The sequence below is a fragment of the Macrosteles quadrilineatus genome, unplaced genomic scaffold (genome assembly GCF_028750875.1).
Source record: "Macrosteles quadrilineatus isolate MER2022 unplaced genomic scaffold, UCM_ALF_1.0 Scaffold_2__2_contigs__length_208266976, whole genome shotgun sequence".
Classification (NCBI taxonomy): Eukaryota; Metazoa; Arthropoda; class Insecta; order Hemiptera; family Cicadellidae; genus Macrosteles; species Macrosteles quadrilineatus.
In genome coordinates this window covers 135511541-135531493 of record NW_026542595.1, presented here as the reverse complement: position 1 = coordinate 135531493, position 19953 = coordinate 135511541, and the positions used below count along the sequence as shown (strand labels likewise).

General features: G+C 36.3%; 2 protein-coding genes across 4 annotated transcripts in view; one reads left to right on the top strand and one right to left on the bottom strand.

Annotated features, from left to right (window-relative positions):
• Positions 1–19953, top strand: part of LOC128985324 (apoptosis-stimulating of p53 protein 2-like) — a 445246-nt gene that overhangs the window by 35121 nt on the left and 390172 nt on the right. The gene's annotated exons all lie outside the window — the stretch shown is intronic.
• LOC128984927 (uncharacterized protein K02A2.6-like) lies at positions 647–8989 on the bottom strand. Its single transcript, XM_054404297.1, has 4 exons — positions 8964–8989; positions 7784–7981; positions 2852–3599; positions 647–2575 (listed from the first exon to the last, which is right to left on the bottom strand). The coding sequence occupies exons 1-4, from the start codon at positions 8987–8989 to the stop codon at positions 647–649; spliced, it is 2901 nt and encodes a 966-aa protein (XP_054260272.1).

The following is a 19953-nucleotide window of genomic DNA, read 5'->3' as shown; positions in this document are numbered from 1 at the left end:
TTTATAAATGACAGTTGACTTTAGCGAATCCAAAACGATAAGGGATACATAATAAGGGATGTATAATCTATGGTGTTTGTCATTACATTACGACTGTAGGTCTTCTCACTTTTATACCTTTCTATTTAGAATCGCTGTAGTTAATATAAAGCAATCGATCGCAATAAGTGGGCAGCTTCGTTCAGCCCCATTACATCTCAATTACAGGAACCGCTGCTCGAGCTTGAGTGGCAGGCAAATTTCAGACACATTAATCTTGGTTTCTTTCTATTTCCTGGAAAAGGATATGGACACTAATATCTTGTGTTACAACTACACGTATCGTATATTACGTCCACTAACCTCATTTGCTAGACTGCTTGTCTCCGACGACGGGCTGTGACGTCAGCTGTTGTCGTCATCGGTGGTCAGTGTAGCCAATTCATAAACTTAAATTCCTCTTGCTACTTTATTTTAATAATATACTACACTCGCCCCAACTTAAAATCAAGCTCTTCCTTTAATAGGCCTAAATAATAGTCCTAGGCCTAATACCAAAAATCATTAACCAATTTCAAAGTCCATAGTTCATTGCATTTAACTTAAAACTTTCTTCAAATAACTCAAAATAAAAATTACTTCGTCCGTTACACAGTCGACTGTTTACTTAAAGATCAAGCCTCCTCGGCTTACGAACGGCCCGTTGAGACCGTCTAAGAAGTTGCGGGCTTGACTGCACTTCATGTCTTTCTTCAAGTCTTGGTAGAGGGCTAGATGCTTCTGGCAGGCTTCGCCTCTGATGTGAGGGCGTTATCGCCGCTGGCTGAGGGCTAGGTATCTTCACTGGTGAAATAGGCCTAACCGGAGGTGATGCCTTGACTGGTGATGGCTGTGGAATTCGCCTATCCACCAAAGTCTCCTCTTCGTCTCCCAGAAGACTGGAACGCAGATGGTCCGCATGACAGAACCGGACCTTGCCTAACACACTTACAACATAAGTCGCAGGGCTTCTTTGCTCCATCACTTTTCCCGGAACCCAGGACACATGCTCCCCTCTGACCGTCTTCACACACACCTTATCTCCTTTGCCAAAATGTCTAGCACCACCTCGGATGCTGTTTGCAGCTGAACGTTGCTGTTCCTTCTTTTTATCAATCACTGACAACAAATTAGGCTTAAGTAGGGTTAATTTTGTTCTGGGTTTCCATTGGAGAAACAACTCGGCTGGTGAGAGTCCAGTTACTGTGCTGGGTGTGTTCCGGTACACAAACAGGAAGTTGTCTAATTTATGCTGTAAGGTAACACCTTCCAATTGACTTTCTATCACTTGCCTCTGCAGATTTTTCTTTACCTCTTGCACACATCTTTCGGCTGCGCCATTGGACGCAGGGTGATAGGGGGGTGACAAGGTGAATTTTATACCATTCCTACTCAGAAACTCCCTGAACTCGGCACTCGTAAAATTAGGTGCATTGTCACTTACCAGTTCTTCCGGCAACCCATAAGCAGCAAACAAGGTTCGTAATCTTTCAATGGTTTTGAATGATGTAGTTGATTTCATAAGAAATACTTCAAGCCATTTTGAAAAACTGTCAACTACAACTAACAGCTGTTGTCTAGTTTGCGGATCTTCCGCATAGTCAATATGAATTCTCTGCCACCTGTTGGTAGTTCTAGGCCATTGATACAATGGCACCTTAACGGCAGCATTTCTAGTGCACTGACAAACAGTGCAGGTAGACACTGTTTCCTCTAAATTTTTCTCAAGACCAGGCCACCAGACGTAGCTCCTGGCTAACATTTTCATACGCGATATTCCTGGATGCTGGTCATGTAGTAATCGGATTACAGCACTCCGAAGCTTTTCGGGCACGACTACTCGTGCTCCCCAAACGACACAATTGTTGTCAACCGACAGTTCATCCTTCCTTCTGAAATATGCAATTAACTCAGGTTCATCGGCTGAACGCCAACCGTGCCAAATAAAGTCCCTTACTTTTGATAACACAGGATCCCTATCAGTCAATCTAGCAATATCTTTAGCCGTAATAGGTGTGTCGTCACTCACCAATTTGTAGCAGCTAAATACTTCCACCACATTTTCCACGTGAGAGAGGTGATTGGCCTCCAATTCCATGGTCTCATCATTGGGCAGCGGCAATCTTGAAAGGGCATCAGCATGAGGGAGATCCACCCCTCGCCTGTACTTCACCTCGAAGTTATAGGCTGACAAAATCAACGCCCAGCGTTGAAGACGAGCCGCAGCTACACACGGCACTCCTCGCTTACTTCCAAAAATGGCAACCAAAGGCGCATGATCTGTCTGCAACACAACATTTGAACGACCATAAATGTACTTATGGAACTTTTTGACTCCAAACACAAGCGCCAACGCTTCTTTGTGAAGTTGAGAGTAATTCTTTTCACTTGCACTCAAAGATTTTGAGGCAAACGCAATTGGTTTTTCCACACCGTCAATGAGATGAGAAAGTACTGCTCCAACACCCCGTGGGCTCGCATCACATGTCAAAATCAAAGGTTTATGCACGTCATAGTGAACCAATACATCAGTAGACAACACCCATTGTTTACTCTGCTGAAAAACCTCTGAACACCTTTTAGACCATACCCAAGGTTCGTCCTTTCTAAGTAGGTCATAGAAACAGCTTATTTTATCTGACAGGTTACAAATGAATTTACCATAATAGTTGATTAGGCCTACATAGGCCTTGAGCTCTTCCTTACACGTTGGTTCTGGAGCGTCACGGATCGCTTCCAAAATACTTTCCTGGGGACTAATTCCCTCTGAAGTCAAACAGTATCCCAGATATTGAACAGAAGGCTGTAAAAATTTACATTTGCTTTGGTTTACCTTAACTCCATAGCTTTGAAGTCGCTGCAGAACATGTTCCAATCTTGTTAGAGCCTCCTCTCGGGATGATCCACCAACCAACAAATCATCCAGGTACGCCACTGTACCTGGGAGTCCTCCAATTATCTTGTCCATCGCCGCCTGGAAGAGGGCCGGGGCTGACGACAAGCCATATGGTAAGCGACGTAGCCGCACGAGACCTTTATGTGTCGCCAATGTCAAAAGTTCCTGAGACTCCTCTGCAACAGCAAGCTGGAGGTACGCCGCCTCCAAATCCAACACAGAAAAACATTTACAGCCTGCTAACGAGGCAAATATATCTTCGGGCTGCGGCAACGGATAATGTTCTGACTGTATAACCTGGTTCAGAGTAACTTTAAAGTCCCCGCACAAGCGGACGCCTTGTTTCTTTTGTATAACTACTATTGGGGTAGCCCACTGTGAGCTTGTAACAGGGTAGGCAATACCTTCGGATATCATCCGATCAATCTCTTGTTCAACAGAAGTACGCAATGCATACGGAACAGGTCTATATTTACAAAACTTAGGGATATAGTTTTCTTTTAAGACTATCCTAGCCTCAACATCTTTGATCTCCCCCGGACCACCTCTAAATACAGAGACATATTTTTGTTTTAATGCCTTAACCTCATTAGGTTCTATAGAAACCTTTCCGGTTAGGTTAGGTGAAACCCCATCTTTGGCTGCCTCATTAGGCTTGGGTTCATGACTACCAGTAGCGGTTGCGCTAGCAAAATTACATGAGAAAATTGATTTCCAATCTAAATCAATGTGCTTAATCCAGTTCCTTCCTAAGAGTATTGGTTGGTTAGTACGATTTATTTTAACCACAATCATAGGCAAACAATAAGAATGGTCCTTGTAGTCAACATTGACTTGAGCTTGCCCAGTTACTATGACTTCGTTGCCAGAATAGGTTAACAACTTAATATCTACAGATCTCAATGGAACGTGAGAAAAATATTTCTTAAATATTTCCTGAGGACACACTGACAGTGCCGAACCAGTGTCAATTTCCATAACTACAGGCACATTCTCTATAGCTAGCCTTACCTTGTAATCAGAGTTACTTGAGCATGAACCAATATTATATAGAGACAAATTTTCCACTTCCTCATTTATATCTAGGCTAGGCTTCCCTTTATCTTCCAGTTGATGCACCTTATACCTTCCTTTTAGGCTTTTTGCGGCAGTTTCGCCTTTAGATTTGCACGCCTTGCTAAGATGGCCTACTCTTCTACACAAATTACACCTATAATTACTATAAGGACACATATGAGCCTTATGATCCCAACTTGTGCAACGATAACACTTTATCTTGTTATCATTATTTTTCTCTTCAAAAGATTTTAACTTGTACCCAGCAGGATTCCCACTTTTCACAGGACCACGTGCACACTTTTTCACACTAAATTTGGAAATATCTTGCACAGGATGATTCCCGAATAAGCCTGTTTGCCTTTCAGCCTGTTCTAGCATGAGCGCTTGAGCAAAAGTTTTGCTCAAATCTAATTCTTCGGAAAGCAACTTTTGCCTTATTCCATCATTACTAATGCCTGATATTAGTTTGTCCCTCAAAGCATCATTTAAGAATGTACCGAAATTACAAGTACTGACTAAATGTTTGATAGCGACCATAAATTCCGCTATTGACTCTGCCGGTTTTTGACAACGACTATAAAACGTATATCGTTCCGCAACAACGAGCCTTTTAGGAGCAAAATGTTCTTCCAATGTTTTACTTAGGCTTTCTAGTGCAGTAAAAATAAGAGAAAAATTCCATAAACCTAAAAAAAATTAGCACAACCGGGGAATTTGGTACAGATGTTGGGTGTACCTTCCTTTTGAACATACTAAAAGTCCCCTAAAATTGAAGCTGTGCTACGGCCGCCATATTGGAAAATGGCGGCATATTTCTGTATTTTTCGCTATAGTGACTTTATTATTAGAGATACAGGAAAAAGCTAAATATACAAAATGTAGGTCATCTAAAAATACACATTTTTTGTATTTACCATCTTTCTCTAAACCCAACGGTTTTTGAGTTATTTGTTATTAAGTATAGATAGTTTTTTCTATTTATCAAAAATAGGTGAAACACATGGAAATTGTCCGTTCCTTTCAAGGATTATGATAATTTATCCAATTTAGTTAAATAGTGTGATACTATAAAATCTTAAAATGTAGGCTTATTTTATGAGTAAAACAACTCTGCCACAGCAAACCTGAAGACTCAGCAAATTTCCTTTTGATTGGATGTTTTATTAATTGTATTTAAATAAAATCAGATTCAACAGGTACCTAGGTTTGCTGCTACAGGTAGGTTATTATAGTGTGTTTTTTTTTTAGTAAAATATCAATAACTTAGTATAAAATAATTAATTTTCCAAGTTTGATCATAATAAATCTATAAACAAACAAACTGCAACAGTTAACTAATTCATAATAATAGCATGGTAGCTTAAGATTTACAATTTACAAATTTAAATATAAAAATTTTGGTTGTGTTTACTAAAAATATGGCTATTATTCGTCACGATTCGAATACTAACCGAAGGGGTTTTCAAAAGGAGATGAAGCAAGTAATTTAAGTACTGTAATATTAACTCGTACCAAATATCGGAAATATTGTATGGAGTGAGGAAATCAACCATATTTTGTAAACTACGTAATAGTCATATTAATATTTTATACTCATTTGTACCCATTTAATAAATTAACATTTTAATATTTTGATGGCACTACCACTATCACTCTGATATCAACTAAGTGGGATGAATAATTGTCGTAAACCTTGAAAGTAACCGTCGATTGCGATGGGTTTCACTGATTTTTGATAAATAAAACTAACTATACCATGCTTAATTAGTCACCAACATGAACTAGACACGAAAAACACCCTTCCAAATTTACAATGGGATGTCAAGTATAGTTAGTTAGTGTGGTGGTGCCATCAAAATACTAAAATGTTAACTATTAAATGGATAAAAAATAAGATAAAATATTAATATGACTATTGCGTACTTTACAAAATATGGTAGATTACCTTACTGCATACAATATTTTCGGTGCTTGGTACGAATTAATATTACTTAAATAACAGGCTCCATCTCCTTTTGAAAACCCATTTGGTTAATATTCTAATCGTGACGAATAATCGCCGTCTTTTTAGTAAACACAACCAAAATTTGTATATTTAAATTTGTTTATTGTAAATTTAAAACTCCCATGCTATTCTTATGAATTAGTTAACTGTTGCAGTTTGCTTGTTTATAGATATATTTTGATAAAACTTGGAAAATTACTTATTTTATAGTAAGGTATTGATATATAAAAAAAAGAAAAAAAACACTATAATAACCTTCTTGTAGCAGCAAACCTAGGTACCTGTTGAACCTAATTTTATTTATATACATTTTTTAATAAAACTTCCAATCAAATGGAAATTTGCTGAGTCTGCAGGTTTGCTGTGGCGGAGTTGTTTTACTCATAAAATAAGCTTAAATTTTTAGATTTTATAGTATCACACTATTTAACTAAATAGGATAAATTATCATAATCCTTGAAAGTAACGGTAAATTTTCATGTGTTTCGCCTATTTTTGATAAATAGAAAAAACTAAATATACTTAATAACAAATAACTCAAAAACCGTTGGGTTTAGAGAAAGATGATAAATACAAAAAATGTGTATTTTTAGATGACCTACATTTTGTATATTTAGCTTTTTCCTGTATCTCTAATAATAAAGTCACTATAGCGAAAAATACAGAAATATGCCGCCATTTTCCAATATGGTGGCCGTAGCACAGCTTCAATTTTAGGGGACTTTTAGTATGTTCAAAAGGAAGGTACACCCAACATCTGTACCAAATTCCCCGGTTGTGCTAATTTTTTTTGGGTCAAAACATATTTTTACTGTACTATTCGTATGTTTCATCGTCAATCTTCTTAGGGGATATTAAGTCCATTAACACCGCCAAAATCTTAGGCCCAATCACTGGACATCGTTGGCCTTGAAGTAATGCTTGAGTCGTAATAAATACGAACTGATGTCCTCTTCGTGGGGATTAAATTCCGAGACTCTACCGATACTCGACATTTCGCACTTTTGCGGTTTTAAAGAACGCACTTTACAAAACTTTCACTAGTTTTACTGCGACAAAACCAATATTTAATCCGGCGACTGCGCCATTATTACAACTACACGTATCGTATATTACGTCCACTAACCTGTTACTCATTTGCTAGACTGCTTGTCTCCGACGACGGGCTGTGACGTCAGTTGTTGTCGTCATCGGTGGTCAGTGTAGCCAATTCATAAACTTAAATTCCTCTTGCTACTTTACTTTAATAATATACTACATCTTGCATGTTCAATATGCTTGGATATAAGGATATGAACACTAATATCTTGCATGTTCAATATGCTTTGATATAAGGATATGGACACTTATATCTTGCATGTTCAATATGCTTGGATATAAGCATGTTAGGTAACTCTGTTGATTTTCATCGAGTCCGAAACAAATAAAAGTTAATGTTGTAGTTTTCATGTGAACAATTCCAAGTGAATTGGGCAATAATGTTTTGGAATAATACGATAGACAAGAGTCTATAAATGTTTTGTAAGGCTTTGGAATGTCATCACAACATGCAAATAGATACATGTAACGGGTTGACTGAAGTAGTATTATAAACTAGAGTATAAATGACTGATTTGGTAACTCCAGTAGTTGAAATTTAAGCGAGAAATTAAGGTTTTGAATTTAGTAAATACAGAGTGAAGAATTCAGTTGATTAAGGAGAAATGCCAATTTAAATTTGTTCGCACATAGGTAGCCACATTGGTCAGTAGGACAGCCAATTTAGTATTTGTTAGTCATAATAATCTTAGGATAAAGAAATATACTTAAATAGAAAGTCGGTAGACGGTCCACGACAGACGGTAGTGACGAAATGGTAGCGGTAGCGGTAGCAGGTTGCCGGTTGGCGGTAGTCTAGTCGGTGTCGTTCGTTATTCGTAATCGGTAGACGGTTGACGTTAGTCTGCATTCCACATATGGACAGCGTTATCGCCGTTACATGCAGGTTGCTGCCGTATGAGTCGCTGCAATTGCACCAATTACTGAATAGTTCATATTCAGTTCATCATCGCATTCCTTAGTAGAGATCTCGAATCGTTAGATTTGCTATGTGTACACAGCCTCCGTGTTAACCTATAGTATAGATCACCCATACTTGTCTAAATAATCAAATTGTATCTATCAATAACATTTTAGCTTTCCCATGTTCATTAGGACCCATGTTCATCCCCATGTACATGTACTAGTGTAAAAGATTAAGATCCCCATTTAGGTTCCAAAAAATAAACTTTATGTTTGTAAAAAGTTATAAATACACCGTTAGCTTGGTAGTGAAAATGCTACAAAATGTACACCTCCTCCATTCGTTCAGAAGTTATTCATGCCAGGAAACTTTCATACAAAATGTTGATAAATCTTACCTTGTGTAATTCTTTAACAGTTTTGTTCTAGTATATAGTAGTTAAATTAGTTTCCTTTTATTGTTTTAAAAGGGTTAATCATATTTAATATGAGGTAATCGGGTCGTGCAAGTATATTACGTCAGTTTAAGATTTTGTTAAACCATGATTCATTGCCTTACGCTAAACTTATATTTCATTTTCAAAATGAATGTGCTATGTTTAACATCCAAACTCTTTTTCAGGGTAAGTCATCAGAAACCAGGCAAGATATTTACTACAACCATTCGGGGGAGATGTAAGTTTGAAATTGCTTTAAAATAATCTTACTTACCTTTATATATTTGATTTTAATCTATAATGCCAGACCTAGGAAAGCTTATCACCTTTACGATTTCTATTACTATGTTATGCCATTTTAGTGCATACCACATTACACCCAGCTAACTGACATATTTACTAGTATACCTAAGTACCTAACATACCTTCACATCTGCCAACCAACGCCTAGCTGTCCAAAGACACGGTCACCTATCTTGTCTGCTGTTCGTTCGCAGGTGTTTATTTGTGTCTGGGCCCAGACTGAAGTGATTAGCTCCGCACTTACCTTCCGCTCAGACCATCATACTCCATACTCTATACTCCACCTTGGTCTGACCTTGGCTGGAATCTGTGCAATTACAGCCGTGCTCTCGAAACAATTGACGTTGTCCAGGAGCACGGGAACACAGAATGAGAGATTGTCTATAAAAAAATCCAAAGTTGTGCTGGACTGTTCTAAGCACACAAAGTTCGAGATATAGGTGAAAAGTCAAGCTGAATCCATCAATAAACGTGTTAGGCAAATTAATGTTATTTTTAAACTGAGAGATGGTAAGTGTCAGCAACCTAAGTGTCATGGATTGTTTGACGTTTGGTGCTGTATTCGCGTTGACTTATGTCGTCAAAAGATTTCTGTATGGATTTTCCATCAATGTATAGCATCCCAATTACAAACTGTGAATCAGGAAATGAAAACTATAATTGTATTACTAGTTTTTACCTTGCACCGTCGCGAAAAGGTTGTATGGTTGTATGGACTTCGTAGATTTCAACCACTGATAATACTGTTTCAAATATACTAGATGTCCATTGGTTAAAAACTTGACCAAAAATATGTTATGTACACTTTTTATTTTCACCCCACGGTGTAAATAAAACATGTGATTGGAATTTCTTCTTATTGATTTTCTGTTTACATTTCGTTGTTATCTCGTCACCAGCATGGCAACCTATAAGACCTATGTAGATTTTTAAAATTTTAAATTTATTTCTGTGCTTATTTTTTAGCCTACTTTCATTTTAATGGGATTCTGCACTTCTACAGGAAAATATCTTTCTAACAGTATGCGTTGATTTACCCTGCAATGCATACTGTTAGAAAAAGGTCGCGAGTTGAATAAAAAGGTTTTCAAGAAACATGCTTGCCTATTAATATTTAGGAATACTGTTAGAAAAAGGTCGCGAGTTGAATAAAAAGGTTTTCAAGAAACATGCTTGCCTATTAATATTTAGGATGATTCCAGCGTCAATTATATGAAATAAGTTAGTTTGTTTCCCAACAATCCAGTAAATAAGTAAAAAAAAAAGAATGACCAATGAGTTGCAATAATGTCTACGTATGTTAATTTAGTCCAATCTTAAATTTCGTCATACACATCGGAAACCTAGTAGCCGACTAGGCCTATTCCATCCTTTGACTACCGAAATTCCACTCGCATTCCCCGGGAGTCAGACCAGAACGGCGATTTTCGAAATAAGAGGGAAGTCTTCGGCACCGGAGTCGTATCGGGATTCCAGAGTTATCTGGAATTGGTCTAATTGAAACCATAAACTAGAGATTCCCAGATACATTCCTGGACGAAGTGGCGACATGCGGACGACGAGGATGATCGGTGACTGGGTAGAAATATGTTGGATCAAATCCGGTTGTCTGGTAAATGTCAGAAGAAACACCATGGGTTGTCCGGAAAATACCAGGAAAACATCACAAGTTGTCAGAGAGATGACTGGAAATCTTCACTGGTTGTCTAGGAGATGACATGAAACATCATAGGTTCGCCGGGAGTATCAGGGAAATATGACTAGTTGTCAGAATGATGACATGAAATGATGCATGAACCATCTTAGGTTTGCCGGGAGTATCAGGGAAATATGACCAGTTGTCAGAATGATGACATGAAATGATGCATGAACCATCTTAGGTTTGCCGGGAGTATCAGGGAAATATGACCAGTTGTCAGAATGATGACATGAAATGATGCATGAACCATCTTAGGTTTGCCGGGAGTATCAGGGAAATATGACCAGTTGTCAGAATGATGACATGAAATGATGCATGAACCATCTTAGGTTTGCCGGGAGTATCAGGGAAATATGACCAGTTGTCAGAATGATGACATGAAATGATGCATGAAACATCTTAGGTTGTCCGGGAGTATTAGGGAAATATGACTAGTTGTCAGAATGATGATATGAAATGATGCATGAAACATCTTAGGTTCGGCGGGAGTATCAGGGAAATATGACCAGTTGTCAGAATGATGACATGAAATGATGCATGAAACATCTTAGGTTTGCCGGGAGTATCAGGGAAATATGACCAGTTGTCAGAATGATGACATGAAATGATGCATGAAACATCATAGGTAGGCCGGGAAATATCAGGAACATCGAGTACATGGCTACACGTTGTAGAAAAAAATGGCACGAGACTGTTCAGGTTGCCTTGGATATGACATGGAAATATACACACCAGTTTTAGGTGAAATGACATGGAATCAGGAGATTCTGCTTTAAAGTAAATAGCAACTAGTAGGATAATGCCATTTTTTATTTTGATGGTAAATAAATGCAATCATTTTCAAAATTAGGTTTTTTTCAATACTGTACGAGTCGGCAAAACAAAATAATGTTACCATTCAACCCTAAAATAATCAATAGGTTAATTTAAAGTATAGAGATGAGTATAATTTTATAAGATGTATTAACAAATTAATGAAGCTTATTAATGACATAAATGAAAGTTAACTAAGCTTTTCAATCGCGTTGATTAATTTATCTGGCAAATTTATCAGCCCATTACAGGATATATTCAGTACATTTAGAACAAACTGAATTTAAGGAAAGTTTGCAATTTTTTGAATCTGATGAACTAATAAAAAAACTACACATACCTAAGTGACTTACTACATTAGCTATACTTATTGATTTTAAGTCTCTTTTAGAGCCATGTGCTCATTTCATGTCAAGTAATTTTGTAAATATCTTCCTAAACAAATTGAAAACAATTATACCTGTATTTTATAAACATAATTGAATGTGCCCAGCGTAAATTAACATAAACAACGTTAAACGATTAGTCGCGCCGAAGGGTACGACAAACCAGGTAATTAATACAATCAAAACATTCACACAATTTGCAAACAATGTTTTGTAGATTGTCGTTGTATGTACGTGGTAAACACAGCTATCAGCAAGACGAATGGCGTCGGAAGAGGTGGTAATTTATCGGTACAAGGTGGAGGAAGGTGGTAATGGTAATGGTAATGCAATGATGTAGAGACTGATGCAACTTTTATGCTAATCCACCTCGTACAACAGGTCTGTACTATCGGGCAAGGTTAATTGTTGGTTAGGCTTCAACGAAGGTTTACAATGTTGCTGGGTTAATAGGATTTTATGTTTACTCACATATTTTTTATTACTCTATAAATGATACTATGTGTGAAAAATACTCCAGTTAAACTTCTATGCAAGTGTTGACGTTATTTTGATTACTGTAATATGCAAAACCAGCTAGCATAAATAAAAATAGTATAATTCAAAGTATTATCATCCAATGTACTGTACTACTGTTCAAAATATCCATATTAAAATTACTAATATCTGAAATACGATTATGAGTTATAGTAAGATCTAAGCGTTTTCAAATACATTTTTCGAAACATGCTAAAGTAAGTGATACAAACTTTAAATATTGTTAAAGAGTTGATCAAATTGTACAGTTTTATTTGATACATTGGGATATCACTGTTTGCTTTGACAGATATTCTTTTAGATCGAAGCATTCCAAGTATTTTCAAACACACTGAATTTAATTTTAAACATACCAACTATGTAAATAAATAATTTTTATTCATGAAATACGAAACATGATAAATAAATACACAAAATAATTAGATCATAAAGGTTGTCTATAATAAAGTTCGACCAGGTCAAGCGTGAATTAAGGTTAGTTAACCCCGCGCCGATGACGTCGTGGGATCATGTGTCAATTATCTCGTCCAGTGATCTGTCACTAACTCTGAAGTATCTGATATTGGACAACACGAGACAATCACTTGTCACAATTAGAGTTCAATCGTGATTCCTTCGTAGGTGCAATGTGTCGAAAGTGTTAAAACAGAAATTAACTATAAAAAAAAATGTTGTATGATTTAGTTATTATTTGTTGTATCTAGCACATCCAAATGAAAAAAAGTGGTTTGCATAAGAGGATATAGTTTTTGTGTGGAGGTATGAAAGCGTTTCTCTCATTTAGGAGGCTGAGTTAGGTATTTAGGTTAGGTTAGGTTAATCAGTTCAGGCCTAATCCAACCAAGCAACTCGAACAGAGGTTTGGCCAAAGTGAAGGGTGTGTATTTGGCAAATTTTTACCCTCGTAATTCCATGAGAAAGTACTGGACATAATTATTAAAGCATGTCTACAGAGCTGAGCAAGTGATCGACAAACTTTTTAAAACTTCAGTGCCCATCACAACCAGTATGTTAGGTTGGTAGACTAACTCATTTGGCCGACCAAGTTTGCAATCCTTTCTGTTATACACCGTGCTAAAACTGTTGTATAGAGCGCGCTTCTAAATTAAAGTAATTTTTTTCTTACACTTCCCGAAAATCAGGAGAGTTCGCCTGTTGAAAATCAGCACATGCCCTGTTTTAGCTTTGAATCGTACTGATATTGTAAAAATGACAAATTTGTCAAAGTTTTCTATTGGATACTTTGACATGCTTTCAACGAATTTGGTGTTATGAAAAGCAGGCGTATATGAAAGAAGTTAATCAAAAAAGTGTATAGTTTGATCAAATATTTGCAATTAATAGTAGTGTTTTGACCTTACAAGATGACGACATTAGTTGTATTAACAACAGTGCGTTTTGAGAAATGTCTCTTTCAAGATCAAAACTTTCCCCTCAGGGTGGTAGATAACATCACTAGCATTGTGATTTTACTACGCATCTCTACAATCTCTGCGCAGGTTCACAGGACCTTGAGCTCGGCGCACGCGCAACAACAAGATGTACCAGTAGGTCAGCGATAAAACTGGGCGGTCACCTTCCCCCACCACTTCTGGCGCTTCTGCCTGCGTGATACGAGCAACTTGTAATACATTGAATACATGCGGCCTAGCCCTGGGAACAAATACGATGATTAAGTCGATAAAACTATTGAGATCGCTTGAAATAAGGTTTCGAGTTGTTTAGATTGGTGATGCCAACGAACACTGCTCAGTGAAATCAGTATTTTTCATTATATTTTTTCTACGTGTAATGAAGGTTTATAACACATCATTTGCTCAGATTTTTGCTTTACGTACAAATTAATAATCAATAAAAGAATTGTGCATTTTTGTAATTATTTGTCATACAACACTTAGAATTTTGTTCATGTCTGTGTTTATTTTGTTGTTATTGCACACTGATTGCTATAGTTTGAACAAGCACTGTTTCGTATACTAACTGTCTATTATCCATTGCATTTGCATATTTTTATGGTTATTTTTTCATTTACTTTACATTGTTCTTTTCATTAAACGACTGTTAATTTATATTGATTTTGCAAATCGTATGCTTTATGTTCTAACCTAACATGGATAACATACTCACTTAACTTTTATTGCAACCGAGTAAAATCTCGTAATTCGTCAACGTTTCTGAGTGAATAAAAAAATACATACCTAACTAAGAAAATGTATTACGCAAGCAGAAATTTAAAATACATTTTCGGAACTCATTTGTGTTGCCAACAAATTTTACATTACGAGTAGTTTCAGCCACCCAAATATTCTTGTAAGCTCTTTTATATCCCGAAGAGGAGTATTGATTGGACCAAGAAGACCCTCACTCTTGTTAAGCTTCTCTGGTGATTCTGCAAGCCAGAAATAACTTTTGTTGTTCATCAAACTACACAACAACCACACTATCAAACTGGACCGATTCTGGATTCCATTGGTGAGTCACACTACAAACTTAGCTCACTCCTGTTGCGGTAGTAAATTTAAAACGTTTTACAGAGCGCAGAGAAGAGCATTACACATAAAAATGAGTATTTGGTAACAAGTTTGTTTGATTGTGTAAACGTTTTCAGCCGTCTTGATTCAGTATCGGGAATACATTTGCGTATGAACTCCTTGAACAAGAATTCATAGCAAACCACATACATGTGTTTGATGAAGTCCCAGCTTTGTTGTAAACTGTCGTAGTTAATATTATATCCCAGTTTACTGTACAAACAGAAATCCTATGGTTATCAAAACCTGGCTTGCTCACATTTTAAAACCAAATATGGACGGTAATAGGATTATCTGCTAAATCAAAAAATGAAGCATTCCAAAGGAGTAGTTGACTTTCTTAACCTCAAGTTGTGTATTTTTTCAAATGATTTTCAGTTTCAAAGAGAGATGTGCTATGTTTTTCTTTACATAATCCGATAATTACAGCTTATGGTGGGCTTCCAATCACCGGGTCTTGGTATTTCCACGTAACAAACCCCTTTGGTCTTTGGTAGGATTTGAACCCAAACCTTTAAAGCAGACATGATGGCTCCAATAGTCCAGTCACGCTGCTGGCAAAAACCCGTACTGTACAACAATTTGCAACCGCTAAAAATCACTATGTTCCAAAACACGTCAATCCCTCATCCATACTTTATTCCAAACTTATTTAAATTTTGCTTTAGTAATGGCATATATTTAACTATACGCTTTGAGGAAGAGGGAGTTTCCATAAACAAGCTCTCATCAAACTCTTATATTATGATTCGTTAATCCTCAGGGTTAAAAAAAAAGAAATTGTTAGAATCTAGAATACTATAAAACGTGAGTTAACATAGACCGTATCTCACTTTAATTGTAAATGCACGACTCAAGCTGTCAATGTTGAAGCATTTCTATGGTTTCACTTACACTTCTTGGCAATCTTTCTTCAGACTCCATCATGATCTTGCCAAAGTAACAATCGCGTGCAAAGGTCAGAGGGAGAAAGTAACTGAGGAATCAGGAGTGACAAATGGAGTTTCTTCCCACCCAAGGAGATCTTTGGTCAGGTGTATATTCGCGATTTTACCCTTAGGCCTACGGACGATAGTGGATGTCTAAGTAACGGGTGGGGTGACTTTTCTATAAGACTATCATGGAGCTCTGGAACTTTTAAACACACTGATCAAGAAAGTTTCCTCAAGTTCAATGGATGGAGACCTTAATTTACCGACAAATCTCGTTCAATATGAGTGTTATCTGTCTGTGCCTTTGGCGTTTGTTCTTGGTGAATCCAAAACATACATCCTTCTGGGACAGTTTTCTTCAATGCAAATCATGCGTTAGGTCAATAAATATGCCTATTCATGGCTTAAGTTCTTCGGCCTACGCCTTGTAGACGTTTCAAGATTTGAGGTGAAGTTTTTGAAAGTTAGAATTGACTGCTCATGGAAACAAAAATAAAACACACTGTTTACATTCTGTCTACTTACATTAAATTGTTACCAATTTCGATCAAGCAATTGAATTGAATTTATGAGAATTTGACTAATTTCATTACATTTCACCGAAACCACAAAAATGTGCAGTTAAGTTTGATTAGATGGTTGATGTCTAAATATTACCCTCATATTGATTAAAACAACAACATTATTCTATTCTTATTCCTCACACCGTGGATGAATTTGAATGGAACGGGAAAATTTTCAGTGTTAAATAGAACGACTTTTGTAAACTTATAAGCTGTTTCATAATAATTGTACTTTATATATACAACGTTAAACAGTTACGTTAAAAAATACAGTTTGAATTGCACACCTTGAGGTGTCTAATTTCGTATATTAAATGGTATGTACTAACCTAGAAGTACCGTTTAAAGTGGTGTTGTTTTTAGGATAGTTTGGAAATATTGGGACATCTCGATAAAATATAGTTTAATCGTGTTTGGTTAGGTGGAAATACTGGCAAATCACAGTAGAAGTAGGAATATACTCAACAGCTACGGTAGAGAATAGTAAAAAAATGTACTTCTACCAATGAAGTGGACATATTTTTACCATTAGGTATACCTATGTACGTGTAAGAACATCCAAGGCAAAATGTGATACGTAGGTTTTAAAACATGAATTTCGAATGATGCTGCAAATATGCCTCTTTTTTTACTTACTACGAATCATGAATTACGGTTCACCATTTCATATAGGTAGGTACGAAATTAGACACCTTAAGGTGTGCAATTCAAACTTTTTTAACGTAACTGTTTGGATATTTTTAAGCGTTTTCAGCAAATAATTACCTCCAGCTGCGCTTTCAGAATACTAATTACAACTGCAAACTCTCACGTATCCATTGACCTTAGGATCTTTACTGTATTGAATAGCTGGGTTTCATGCTCAATTGGCATTTGCGGTTAATGAGAATAAGACGAACAGCTCTCCGTTTCTCTGACGATAATCGTTTTGAAATAGGGAACGATTAATCTTGACTTACTAAGTGGTTCTAGTCGAGAGTTATTATGAGGTTTGAAGTCAAAATTGATCATTCATGTTCATAGGAAATGCATATAATGTTAAATTATAGCACAGAACAAAGAGCGGACTCACTGTGATCGTAGTCAAGCTGTTATGTTGGTTTGTAGTCGAAAGTTATCTTTTAGTTTCTTAGGCAAGAGTTATTACATTGGTTTTTGGTCAAAATATATTTGAGGTCGTATTTTGGATCATAGTCAGGGGATATTATTTTGGTTTGCAGTCAAAGTTCTCATCTAAGGGTCGTAGCAAGATGTTTATTATTTTCCACCACTTCCTTTATTAAACTGTTAAATCTTTAACAATACACCCATAATGCGCGCAAAACATTCTTTCCTGAAAAATAAATTAATTGTAACGAACGGATGAGTGAATTAAAAGCAGTTTAAGCTTTAGAAAGTTTCAAATCAAATAAGCTTCGTACTACGCACAGTTTAAGCCAAGGTGTGCACCGGTTGAATCGAGAATGGAAATATGAGAAAAAAATAATGCCCTAAAATTAAAGGGGCTTTATTAAAAATAAACAAAATAATGAGTATATAAATTATTATTATTAATTTTATTGACAGAATATATCAATGAGGATATTAGGCCTACTTCCATCAACTTGCAACTACAAAACCTCTGGAAACATATGTTTTAGTAATCCTAAACAGTATGATTGATAACCAAAGAAAATGTCTTAGAGGCTGTCAATTTGTTTTACAACAATACATAAATGGCGTTACCATTGTTGTATTTGTAACAGTTTGCGCAAACGAGCCAAATGAGCCATTGACCATTAAGCGCGCAGCGACGAACAGCTCAGACGAAAGACGAAACACTTTCACTTGATGAGCTTACAAATGCGAACATTTTGTATTGAAAGCGTTTGCCGGACTTATGCAACGATTCCGATGAAAATATCTAAAAGGTTTTCCGTGTTCCAGTCGAACGCTTGGATTAGGATTTGAGTTTAAATGTAGAATTGTAAAAACAACGGATTGCGAAACAAAGAGAGTTTTACGGTTTTACTTTTCACCGTATTTCTTGTTAAGTGATGGATTGATGTATTTAATGCATGTTTGATTAAATTTTATCTAATTGTATCGTCCGATTCGTTTATTGCGTATTGGGATTCTTTTGTTTGGTGTCATAATTATAGATTAAATTTAGATCTTGATATATTTGTTGTTTGCTTTTCCACAACTCCAATGTGCTCTCAACGTTTTCATTGTAAGGAAGTTACTTTCTGTCGATTCCAGAAACGGATTAAGTATATCTTATATACTGAAAAACTTTTGTAAAACTTACGACAGCTAGCCTGGCCATACTACTGGACCGAATTACACGTGGTTGGTACCAAATGGAAGATATTTTCCTGTAGATGTGCAGAATGCCTTTATAAATTAAAATAGGCCTAGGCTAAAAAATAAGCACGAAAAATTAGTTTGAAATAAAAAAACTAAGATGGGCCTTATGGGTTGCTATGCTGATGACAAAATAGCACCAAAATATAAACAGATAATCCAATCAAATTTTAATCACATGTTTGATTTACAGCGTGGGTTGAAAATAGAGAAAAGTTTGCACAATACATATTTTTTGGTCGAGTTTTCAACCACGGGGCGAGTTCTCGTTTTATTTCTACTCTACCTACATGCTGTGTACAGATATATTAAACGCAGTACGTTGTCTTACATGGTATACTAGTGAAGGACTGCAGTTATTGCTGCAGACTAATTGATATCTCCCTACTCGGTTTGTCAATATCTCCACGTCTTGGCAAACACTAGTGTGTTTCATGTAGCTGCAAATTCGATGTACATATTGATATTGAGCTTGTATCAAACCAGTTCAGTAATGACAAATAATATAACACTATATTGTTTGATCCAGTGGAAATCAACTACGGCACTGACTGAATTCGATTCTGTTTACACTATTTACAAAAACCACCTAAATGAATGAGATCCAGTTCCTCGAAAGCATTAAAAAGGCATTTAAAGGCCGCATTGCCTAACACGCTTTTGTCCATTAACTCTTTACAAGAGTGGAAACTTTGGCTATGCGCTCGAAAGGAGAGTAACAATTGTAAACTTTAATTTGAATGAAACTGAATTAAATCAGTAAGTTAATAAGTTTAGTCTGCATTATATGTGATGCATGTATTAATGTATACACATATTTGTTGTCAGCCAACTCGTTAACCTCACTGGGCTCATTATTGTATTTACTTATGGATTTCACCACATAAAATGAGTAATCATGAATTTATTTGCACTGACTTTAGACACCGAAGTAGCCGTCCCATATATGTGACCAATCTGTTTACACTAGGGAACTAGGGAAACATTTGATTGAGCTTCTCATTAAGGGATGCTCTAATTTCTCATTTAGTTTTCCACATCATAGTTAATTGGGACATCAGAGTTGCTACGGTTTAAGCTGATAAAATATAGCATTAAATAGAATCACGTTCTTTCGACGACTCATGAAGTCAAACAAATTCTCAATCCCAAACTTGAATGTCGATAAGATTAAAATTGTTCAGAGGATTTCAAAGACTTTATAATATACAATAAGTTGTTCTTCATGTTTGGCATGGTTATATAGTTGTTGTTGTTTAAGTAAGATATTACATGTTATTACAGTAAATAGGAGGCTTAATTTAACCAAGTTATTTTTATTAACCGACTTCCCCACTACCACCAAAAGGAGGAGGTTCTCAATTTGTTTGTGGCGATGTTTTTTTTTTTCTATGTATGTTCCAATTTCTCTGTGATTCTTTTACCGA